Source organism: Castor canadensis, chromosome X (assembly GCF_047511655.1).
Source record: "Castor canadensis chromosome X, mCasCan1.hap1v2, whole genome shotgun sequence".
Lineage (NCBI taxonomy): Eukaryota > Metazoa > Chordata > Mammalia > Rodentia > Castoridae > Castor > Castor canadensis.
This window is the reverse complement of record NC_133405.1, coordinates 86,536,655-86,549,038: the sequence shown is the minus strand read 5'-3', so window position 1 is coordinate 86,549,038 and position 12,384 is coordinate 86,536,655. Positions and strand designations below refer to the sequence as shown.

At 34.5% G+C, this 12,384-nt stretch overlaps 1 protein-coding gene and 1 pseudogene across 1 annotated transcript in view; one reads left to right on the top strand and one right to left on the bottom strand.

The window, feature by feature from the left end:
• LOC141419468 (heat shock factor protein 3-like) overlaps nt 1–8,566 on the bottom strand; it is a 55,228-nt gene extending 46,662 nt beyond the window's left edge. Inside the window, exons 1-2 of the mRNA XM_074062267.1 lie at nt 8,558–8,566; nt 5,678–5,786 (exon numbers count right to left, since the gene is read on the bottom strand). Coding sequence (XP_073918368.1) covers nt 5,678–5,786; nt 8,558–8,566 — 118 coding nt within the window. The remainder of the gene's footprint in view (nt 1–5,677; nt 5,787–8,557) is intronic.
• Nucleotides 8,567–8,840: 274 nt separating this feature from the next.
• On the top strand, nt 8,841–9,456 carry LOC109680114 (eukaryotic translation initiation factor 4E pseudogene; annotated as a pseudogene).
• The last annotated feature ends 2,928 nt before the right edge of the window (nt 9,457–12,384 follow it).

The following is a 12,384-nucleotide window of genomic DNA, read 5'->3' as shown; positions in this document are numbered from 1 at the left end:
GAGGAGTCAGGTACTCAGAGAAGGGTGACCGGGATTCCTGCAAAGCTGTGGAAGAGATCTCTAATTCCATTACCTAAAGGTTCAAAAGGTGAAAACCCTTCACCCTTCATCTATCCTACTGTAAAGGGATGACTCTCAAATTTAAAAGGATCAAAATCTGAGAACACTGTGAGAGAACCATTCCCCCAGACCTGCTGTAGAGAGGGAAAAGCAGACCTTATATGATTGTGGGGAGTGGGGAGCCTTGCTAACATCTGTGTAAAGCCCCACTCACCCAAGTGCCAGGTAGGAGCCTGCCACTAAGAAGCCTTCCTGTGAATCTCTTGACAAATGTTGACAAAGCCGGGGATTGGGGTGGTCCGTCTAAGCCGATTCCCCATCTAAGATGGTAACAGAAACTAAGTTATAGAGACAAACCCCTTATAAAACAGGTTCCGACTGATGCAGGTCTCATAACCCCCAGAAGAGTGCTGGGGAGCAGCTCTTGGGGCTCAGAGGCCAGTCTTTGGGGAAGTGGTCAGTGTAGAAAGGGTGACTGCAGCTTGTTGAGGACTAGGGTGTAGTGTACATAGTAGAATGCTTGCATGTTGTGGGGACAGGTGAAGGGTAAGGGTCTTGGCCCTGGTACTGAATGGACCATGTGGACAAGACTAGTGGTGTCTTGGGCTTTCTAGTAGGAAAGGGGCAAAGTCAGGGACCCTGGGTATGGCCTGGTCTCTCTTGGTCACCTCCCTCCCAGAGCCAGCTGTATCTTGGGAGGAATAGTACAGGAGGTGGAAGCACCCCAGAGTCTTTCTGAGCATCTCAGGCATAGGGCCCACGAAAACTGAGTCTTGAAGGCACAATGTTATCAAAGCTTCCTCCCCATCTTCATGCTGGGCCCCTAGCCTAGCTCCTGGGAGCCCAACAGCCAAGAACAGGAGCCACTGGTGAAAGCAGAAGGGAGGGGGAGAAACTGATGTCAACTTAAGGTGAAACTAGAAACTTCTGTGGATGTGGAGGGCAGGTGGGAACTGGGAATGAATCCTGAATGGAGGCAAACTTGAAACCATCACAACCAAGAGGTGGAGCTCCATGACCCCCTGCCCTGAGGTAAGCAGCTCCTAGTCTCCTTTGTCCCCCTAGGGGAAGCCCTACTCACCTGACTCCAATCATGTAGAATCTAAGAAAGTAGATTCATAAAGTAATGAACAAAAGAGTGGTTACCAAAGACTGGGGAGGGTAGAGAGGCTAGAAAGACAAAGAGAGATTAGTAAATGGGTACAAAGTTAATTAAACAGAAGGAATGAATTCTGATGTTCTATTACACAGTATGGTAACCATATTTAATAATAATGTATATTTCTTTTTTTCTATTTTCTTTCAGTCTTAGTTAAAACAAAATAATGCATATTTCAAAATATCTAGAAGGGAAGATTTTGAATGGTATTATTACAAAAAATGATGAATGTCATGAATGATGTCATGGATATACTAATTACCCTGATGTGGTCATAGCACAATATATACATGTATTGAAGTAGCATCTTGTACTCCATAAATATATACAATTGTGTGTCAATTAAAAGTGAATATATGTATGATCAAATAATGAATAAATGTACCAAGAATTTTCTAGTATAGGAAAATTACTACTTGCTTTGAAATGAGAACTATTCATGATGTTTTCTTGGCATATATGTCAAAGGCAAAAAAAGACAATTTAGGTAAATAGAGCACAAACTTGGCTCCTTTTGAAGGAATGACATTAAACATAGGCAGCTGCAAGTCCACAGCTAATTAATAAAAGATAGTTACCAGAACATATTTTTAAAGAGGACATACTTCTTTCAGGAATTTCTGAAGTATTTCTCCCTCATGTGGTGACAAGTTTAACTTTCATTTTCCATTTCCTATACCCTCTATCAGATAGCATAAAACTAATCACTTGAGGGTTCTTATTTTTCTTACTGAAACCCAAAGTCTTTAAAATAAAGATATATTTCCTTTCCATTTGGAATATATTCATAAGCAAATAAGCTAACACTCTGCTCTACAACTTTAAGTTTTCTTATCAATTATCCATTTAACAATCATTTACTAAACACTTCATCTTGGGTAAGTAGTTGGCTAGGCTCCAGATGATATTACAAGTCATTAATATGAAATTCCTATTTGCAAGAAGGTAATAGTCTATCAGGGGACAAAAACACATTCACAACTACTATAACACAACATAATTAAAACTAGTCCTTGGAAACATATAGCAGGGAACGATAAATTCTGCCTGGAATGGATGGGGATATGTCAAGTGTCTTTTAGATTAAAACGTACAAAATATGAAAATTCAGACTTGTCTTCCTAGAAAACTAATTTGTCACAAGAATAAAAACGCTCCCACAGAATACATTGGAAGAAAACCAGCATCAGGACATCTGATGAATCTAATATATGTTGCTTTATTTTAAAACTCTTGCTAACATGTTTAACATAGAAAATGAAAAAAAAACTGAAGAAAAGGCTAAGACATTTGAGAATGGATGATCATCAGCAGACGTAGTTTTCTTAACATCTGTAAATTCTCAGGGAAACCAAATTGTGAGAAATGAATGCCACTGTTTACCAAAAGCATTTTTAAGGCAGAGGTTTCTGAAACGTATCTATATCAAATAAATAATTTGTCTATAACCTGTCTATACAACAAATAATTCAACCACTAGAAAATGTGTGATAATTATTATAAAACCACTGTACTTTCTAGACTTCTTCATAGTTCTGCTTTAGAGATGAGAAAGAACCTTCTCCCACTGATTTATCTAAGTCACAACTTTTTAAGTACACACACACACAAAATAGTAAAAGTCAAGCTGTCTAGGGTAGGGAGAATGGGAAATGACTTAATCAGCATGAGGTTTCTTTTTGGGGGTGACAGAAATATTCTAAAATTAGATTATGATTATGGTTGCACAATTCTGTGAATATACTAAAAGCCAAGGAATTGTCCACTTTAAGTGGAAAATTTATAGTATATTAGTTATATCTCAGTAAAAATTTGGACTATGATAAGCCCCGTAGTTGTCTTATAAGTGAAATACTGTGGGCACATGTGGAAAGTAGAGATTCATTCTGACATATGAGCATATGAGACTTCTCGAAGAAGCTAAATTTGAGCTGGGAGTTGAAAGATAAACAACTCTGATAAGTGGACACTAGGAATGAAGTTGGGGAGTAAGGGCATTTCACACAAAGGAAACAGCATGAAGAAAGGAACTGATATAGTAAAGTCTATGGCATTGCTACACAAAGTGGACTGGTGCTGTTCTGCAAACCATTTGTTATTAGTTGGTGATGGTACAAGCATTAAAATTGAGAGTAGTCCTTTACAAACTTTTATAATTCAACGTTATTGTGCCATCCAAATATTAAAAATCCATTCTTATTACATTTTATAAAGTATTGGTTTGTAGAAGATTCAAATTTTTTAAAATGTGTACCTCACTATAGTTGATTTGAGAAGCAAGTAAAGACAGTAACTATCCTGTGTAGTAAAAAGATGTGTGCACACACACCATGAATGAGAGATTAGGTGGGATAAGAAGTTAAAGAAAACAAAAGATAAGGTTGAACTGCAGAAGGATCTGACGGCCAGATTGAAGAGTTGGGACTTTGTGTACTGTGGGAGGAACCAGCTAAGATTTTTTTAAAAGTAACAAAACCAGGATTGTATTTTGAAAAGGCCAAACAGACAATAATGTATGACTTACTAGAATAAGCAATGTGTAAGATTTATTAGAATGGGTAAAGGCTATAATACCACATGAGAGAGCAGAAAGGAGGGGTACTGGAAAAAAACCCAGGAGATTGCTAATACTTCCTACATAATCACTAAGAAAATAAGGATAAATAACAAATAGCCGAAGCAATCTTGAGCAAAAATAACAAAGGCAGAGGCCTTTAATAACTAAAACAACATGAAGCTGGCATAAAATAGACACATGGACCAATGGAATGGAATAGAGAATACAGACATAAATCCACGAATCTACAGATAAATGATTTTTCAACAAAGGTGCCAAGAACACATGCATTTTCTTACCCCTGACCTGGAGTAATTTGCTGTTATTTATCATCTTTACAATAGAGTATTTTTTTCCTAGCTATTAGCCATAAAAAACACTGAATTCAAAAATTCTTACAAAGGCAATATATATACAACATATACAAAAATATATATACAAAGGCAAAACAAATTAGGAACATGAAATATGAAAGAGCAAGAATTTAAAGTACTTTTTCTATTTGAAATTCCCATTAACTGTATATTTACGCTAATCACATTGTATAAAATTTGATTAAACCTAAAAAAGTCAAAAATGGTTTTAAAAACACTGAGAAGGCATGAATAAGCGGACAAATGGTTTTCTATTCTTATCAACTGGTAAATAGATAATGTCTCTAATTAGGCTAAAATCGGTTCAATAGTAATGACATTAGACTGAAAGATGAAAGAGAAAGAATGGGGTAAGTATATTAGTTTGATAGGTAATGAAGCTATCTTTAAATTTAACTATTTGCTATGCCTATAGTATTGGTTGGTATACATTAGATGTTTAAAATAAAATATGCATTATTAACAAATGTACAAAGTTTCTGTGCTTGTAGGATATTCAAAAAACTGTGTGTACATAAAAGCCATATTTGAGAACCAAGATTGAAAATAGACAAGGGATGTTAAGGAAAGTAACACTATGTCTTGGTTGAAAGGAAGGCTTCTGTTAGGCTAAAATGAAAATGAGTAACAATAAAGTTTCTGTACTTCTAAATCTGGATGATTTGAAGCAATACATTGTATAATACCTCCTATCACCATTATGAAGTTCTGAAAGTAAGATTTCAAAGGTATTTCATATAAATTTCTTTTTTCATTATAAGAATAATAGATGTCCATTATTAAATGTTGGGGAGAAACAGAAAATCAGAAGCACCTTTAAAACAGTGTGTGCAAATGATCTCATGGTATTATGAGATGATAAAATATTTTAAATATGGGAAAATATTTATGACAAAGTGCTAAATTGAAAACATGTAAGTCAAATTTAGTAAAAATAAAATTTACAAATTTTAGTAAATTCCTAAATTTACATATATATGTATATAAATATATGGGTATACATGCATATGTATGTATATATACATATTTGTGTGCACTTTTATGTATCTCTCAATTTTCCTAGGCTGGTAACACAAAAAATAATGTTGAAAAACAGAGGTCTTATGACAGCAGTACAATTCCCATCTGTGCTATGTCAGACCTTGAGAGAGAGAAAAACTAATCTATTTTTAATCAAAGCAATGGAGTCCAGACTTGAGTTGCCTAGCTGTATGACCTGGATCAAATATACATAATCTCTTTTGGACCCATTCCTTAGCTCTAATACAATGGGATTAAGCTTGATATATTCTTAGGTATGATTCAGTTCTAAGTTTCTGTAACTCAAAAGAGTGAAAGTAGGTCTTGCCAGAAAGGAACATTTTATGTTTGGAATCCCAATCAATAAACCAAAGTAAATAGTTTTAATAATAGACTGTAGTAAGTTTTCTCACTCAACTCAGAGTGATATTTACATAAATGAAAGGATTTTTTTCAATGAAATACCACTAAATTCTAATAATGTTTGCAGAAGTAAGTCGTACTTACATATGTGGAGTTGTCGTATGAAGCTGGATATATTGTTATGTTTGAAGTATTTCGGAAGTACTTCTTTAGCAAAGGCTTGTTCATCTACAATGTGAAAGCTGTTACCGTCCTAGAAATAAGGAAAGAACAAAAAGTAGTCATCTGCAGAAAAAAAATGAAGTTTCAACAAAGAATTATCTACAATAATGTATGAGGAACCAAACCTGTAAAGACCTATGAAAATGTAAATCTATTATTATAAAAATATTCAGGCTGGGGGTATAGCTCAGTGGTGGAGTACTTAGTGTGCACTGGGGAGGCCCTGGTTAAAAATATCCTACAGAGTGACAACATGACAGAAAAAAAAAACATGAAGAAAAATGTAATGGATTAACCACAAAAATTAAAACATGCACAGAAGAGCCACAAATTCAAAATAAAATAGCCAGGGCCAGATATGGTGGTGGAAACCTATAATCTCAGAACTTGGGAAGTGTAAGCAAGCTACACAGCAAAATATCCTGTCTCAAAAAAAAAAAAACCCAAAACAAAAAACAACAAAATAAACAAGCAGCTGGGCATGATGGTGCATACCTGCAATCCCAGCACTTGGGAGACTGAAGCAAGAGGATGTTGAATTCAAGACTAACCTAGGCAACATAGCAAAACCAAAAACGAATAAAGAAGACAATAATTGAAAGGCAAAATACAAAAAGGAAAAATATGCTCAGTAAATATAACAAAAATATGTACTAATAGAAATGTAAAAAACAAAGAGGATGGGACAAGAAAGGATACACTTTGCATGACAGTATTATAGCAGCGTTTATGCAGGAATATTTCTAAAGAAGAATAGCAGAAGGCAATTTAAATTTTTCTTATCTTTCAGCATTAGATTTACAAATAAATGGTTTTCTGAAACACAAAAATATCAGAAAATTGGCTTTCATCAAAGTAAAATCTTCATGAATGTAATTGGGGGATTCACTGAGGGATGAAGATGATCAAAATACAGAACATATATACATAAGAAAATAGCATAATGAAACCCACTAAAAGGGGGTAGGAGGAAGAAGACACTGGGAATGTAATGGACAGGGTGAATTTGTTCAAAGTACACTGTACGTGTGGCATTATAACAATGAAATCCCCTATTATTAATGTATGCTAATTTAAAAGTAAAAAGAAATTTAAAAAAGAAAAAGTACTACTATAAGCATGCAATGAACTTTTAGGAATTATTAATATACAAAATCTCCACGAGAAAAAAAAGCTGTGCATGGTGGCACATGCCTATAACCCCAGTACTTAAAAGGTGGAGGCAGGAAGATCAAGAGTGCAAGGTCAACCTGTGTTATACAAGGAGATCCTGTTCTAGAAAAGGAGGAAAAAGACATGAAGAAGTAATTCAAAGAATTAGTCAATTAAGGAAAGAAAAACAAAGTTCGTAATGTCAAATAAAACAGTAATAAGATAAAATCCTTTGCCTACCAAATTGGCAAAGACAAAAAAAAGGTTAATCTCCAGTGTTGACAAGTTGATAGGAGTTCAGATAAACATACTGTTGGAATTTAAATTGTCTCTAACACTCCCTACCTACCTAAAAATATGCATTTAAAATCTCTTATCTAACAATATACATCTAACCACCTAATATGCATTTAAAGTCCTAAAACATTCAATCCTTGAAGTATAAATTCCAATTCTAGAAGGTATATGGAATGATTGATATGTGTAAAGATTTGGCTATAAATGTACAAAAATAGTTGTATACAATATTTAAAAATTGGAAACAATCTAAATACTAACAGAATGACTAAATTTATACATCCATAAAAATGAAGTTGTAGAAGAATATTAAATAAAATGGAAATATTCATGATATATTTTTAAGGGAAAAAAGCAAATTTCCAAAATGTTTGAAATAAAATATATCATTTATAAGTAATAAAGATATTAGGCTGGGGATGTAGCTCAGTGGTACCTAGGTTCAATCCTCAGAAAGAAATATATATATATACATATATATACATATATTCTGCAAACTATTAACAGTGATTATTGCTGGATAATAATATAACCATTTCCTTTGCTTATTTTTATTTTCTAAATTTTCTAAAATGTATTTTAGTAAAAAAGTTATTTTAAAAGTATACAAAGATGGTAACATAACTATATGGAATTCATCCTCTTAAATTACTATAAATTTAATATGCTTAATGAAATTATAACAAAATAGATTATCTTCAATATATATTGCTTAAATTTTACTCCCCACTTGGATTAAGATTTACCCAAAAAAAATTATCTGCCATTTCCCCTTATTACTTAAGAGGTAATATGTTCATTAATCAGTTAAAACAGGTTAATCAGTTTAAACAGGTAATATGTTCTTTAGTCAGTTCTTTAGAGGTAAAAGGGATCATTATAATCCCAAAGGCATTATGAAAGAAAATTCAAGAATTTTAATTCATTCCATTATAGTTTGTTCTCGGACTCCCTGAGTCACTCTTACTGAAGGTAGGTATGTTTTAGGAAGGAGCTGTCTTTAATTGACTTTGCTGCTCAAGAGCTCTTGGGACTATTTTTAAACCAAACTAAATTACTCTCATAATATAATTCCACCTTATGTTAGGCTTTTCCCAGGATTGACTAGACTTCAGAAATAAGAGAATACCAGGGAAAATCTGCATAATGTCACATTAGCCTATTTCTCCCTTGGTCAACCCTTTGTGGAGATACAAACAAATAAAGACTCAAAAAGTAGTTAGGAAGTGCAAAAGACCCAACAGAATATTATCTATGAACTGGATAAGTGGCATTTGAATGATTAGAGACTTGATAATAATGCATAATAAAAGTGAGAACAAAATATGACAATGTATGTTCCAATTGAGTTACACTGTCCATCCTTCACTTTATGAAAATTAAACAATGAATACTGAAAAAAAGAAATATACCAAACAATGGATTAACTATCTGGACATGGTGGTACAAGTCTATAATCCCAGCATTCAGAAGGCTGAGGAAGGAAGATTGAGAGAGTTCAAGGCCAGCCTAGGCTACATAGCAAGACCCTGTCACAAAGAAACAACCAACTAACACCAAAAATGATAAATTGATTACCAATCAACACACACACACACACACACACACACACACACACACACACACACACAAAATGATGAATTACAGAGTGATTGGATTGTGGGATCAGATTCATCTAATATGTAGAACTAGAAACCAAGCCAACTTTTCTAGTTGTCCACCTGCAGAAGAGGAGGAAACAGAATCTAATCAGGAAGTTTCTAACCCAGAACACTATATTGGTGTTGTTTTTTTAGATGACAACAGCAAAACCTGCATGCAAACTTTTGACTGATCTCCAAATTTGATAATGTTTGAATACTTTTGGGCTCTATATAACCATATCCAGTTGGCTGTAATTACTCACATTTTAAGGATAGCATTAAGTGAAGATGAGAAAAATAAACAGGGAGGACAATGGCTATTTACATTGAAGAAACAGCAGAGATGAAATAACCTTGATTGCTTTTGACTACACTGTTGCTGCTTTATTGGAGAATCTTTTGATAATTACAGTGATGATGTATGTAGAGCTTTTGTTAATATTAGAGCTAAAGGTAGTCTACTGAACATGAAAACAAATGCTGTTCCACATATAGGGAAGGCATACTAGTGGTTAGGACAACCTTCAAAGATAATGATTGGTTTATCAGTCTCATGCAGACAAAGCTACTCAGAGTAAAATAGGTTTATTTAAAAAGACACCTTCTTAGTATTCTCATAGGAGACTGTATCAAGCAATTGAGATTTGGGAGCTAAACCAGAGTGGACTGTATATAAATTTGATGCCATCTAAATATTGCTAAGATATAAGAGAAGTCTCATTCACCTTTGTCTGATACTTTTGCATTCATTTAAAAATTTTCCAGAGGGCTTGGGAGTGTGGCTCAAGAGGTAGAGCACCTGCCTAGCAAGTATGAAGCTGTGAGTTCAAACTCTAGTATCACCAAAAGAAATTTTTGCCCAAGTGTCCACTATTCCAATCAAGGAATAACAGTACACATTATCCCCAGAATGCATCAATGTGGCCAGGTGCAGTGGCTCACATCTGTAATTCCAGCTACTTGGGAGGCTGAAATCTAGAGGATGGTCATGTGAGAACAGCCTGAACAAAAAGTTAGCAAAACCCCATCTCAGGCATAGTGGTATGCACCTTGAAGTCTCAGTTGTGGGGAGGGATGTGTGGGAGGATTGTGGTCTGAGGCTGGTTCTAGACAGAGACACATGAGACTCTATCAGGAAAAATAACTAAGCAAAAAATGATTGGGAGCATGGCTCAAGTGGTAGTGTGCCTGCCTAGCAAGCAGGAGGCACTGAGTTCAAACCCAAGTACCACAAAAAAAAAACCAAAAAAAGAATGCACAGAAGTGTTCTTGGACCACCCTGTAATAGCTTAGAATTACTATTACAAACACATCTTACTCACCCACACGATGCAAAAAAATAACTTGCATTTCTACACCTCAACAGGGAAAAAAATCCTGTTTATGTTTCATTGTACCCAGGAACATTATTCTGCTGGTTTGAAAGAATATGGTGCATACAGTTTTCAAGTAATTTTCTTTGTTTGTTTTTATATTATCTTTTCTGTACTATTGCTGATGGCTGCTAGATTTTAATTTGTTTCCCTACTTGATAACATCAGTGATTCTCATTTCAGTTTTTCATTTGTTTTTTCCTCATATAACACCGGTGAAGGATCTAGAAATATGAAACAAAGGTGGAATAAACATTAACTGTGCATTTTTGGTACTGGATTTTTGTAACTACAAAGCTTTGCTACTAATTTATGCATTTCATTTAAATCAATTATCTATGTGTGATTTCTAAACACAATTGTGATTTAAAAGTATAACATCACAATTACATTCCTAACTAGAATTAGTATGTCTGTTTTTTTTATCTTCATACTGTATTTTAACATTTTGTGATTTAGGTTATTTTGTTTTGGTTAAAACTGTCAAGTAGGGGCTGCAGGTGTGACTCAAGTTGTAGGGCATCTGTCTAGCAAGTACCAGTCCCTGAGTTTAAACCCCAGTACCAACAATAAAAAAGGCAAGTAGAAAAGAAGTCCCATTCATATTAAGACAGTGGACAAAGCTGTAAATAAAATGTGTACAGTGAATTGTCTTTTAAAAATGAAAGTGATCATTTATACTGCAAAAGAAATGACAGCTTCAAGTACCTTAAAAGTGTACATTTTCCTTCTAAAAAGGATCTCTATGTCCAATCTAGATGTTCAAATAATAGGGGAAAAGATTAAATCACTTCTGGCATATTCATATGACAAAATATAAGGCCTAAAAATGCTGTTTCAAACAGTAATTTGAAGCCTGGAATGGTGGTTCACTAGCTACTCAGCAGGCAGAGTTCAGATGGACTGCAGTTTGAGGCCAGCCTTGCAAAAGTTAGTGAAACCCTAAGTCAACAAATAAGCTCAGTCAGTGATAGTATGAGCCTGTGATCCCAGCTACATGGGAGGCATGGGAGAAGGATTGGAATCTGAGGCCAATATTGGCAAAAACAACAACATAAACAAAATTGCAAAAAAAATATAGCAAAAACAGGGTTGGGAATATGGCTCAAGTGGTAGAGAGCTTGCTTAGTAAGCACAAGGCTCTGAGTTCAAATCTCCGTACCAATTCATTCCACACACACACACATATACCAAGGAACAAGCAATTTCATAGGAAAATGCTCAGAATACACCGCACCTTTTAAAAGATACAGAATTGCAGCCAGTGGCTCATGCCTGTAATCCTAGCTACTTGGGAAGCTGAGATCAGGAGCACTGCAGTTCAAGGCCAGCCCAGGCAAGTAGAGCACCTGCTTTGCAAGCATGATGCCCTGTGTTTAAACCCAGTACAGCAAAAAAAGTTGCATGCATCATGTAATTTAAGTTTTCTTTCTTAAAATGAAAACTGGCTTTATTCTTGTAAAAATTATATTCTCAATATAGAAAATTTAGCACAAAATAAAAGATAAAATCAATTTTTAAAAATCCCATCATCCAGAAATAACCATTGCTAACATGTTAAAAAAAACCTCCCAAGATATCTGTCCACATGTTCACTGAACTATTATATATTTATTTATGTTTATGAATATACATACTGAAATATACAATGACATACATATATACTAATACATATATACACATACATAGAGAAACACAAAAAATAAGATTTGACTTAAGTGGTCTCATTTCCCTTTTTCTTTGGTGGTACTGGTAGGTACTGACTGGGTCTTGCTAGGCAGGCACTCTACCACTTAAGCCACTCCACCATCCCTGCTTTTGAGATAGGGTCTCAGGAACTATTTGCCCCAGCTGGCCTTGAACCTCGATCTTCTTAATCTTGCCTCCTGAGTAGCTAGATTACAGGCATGAGCCACCAGCAAAGTAGTCTCATTTCTATACAAAAAGTACAAAGAAATCAATATATCACCTCCCAGAAATAACTACTGATTAAGATTTTAGTGTATTTACAAAGTGTAAGTCTACATTTTATAAATTTTCTATAATAAGTATGCATTATATTTAGATTTTTAAAACACTTAAAATATTACTTGATTTGACAGATACAGACACACATGCAAGTTTTCAGGAATTCAACTACATCAGAAAATAGTTCCCTGTATAT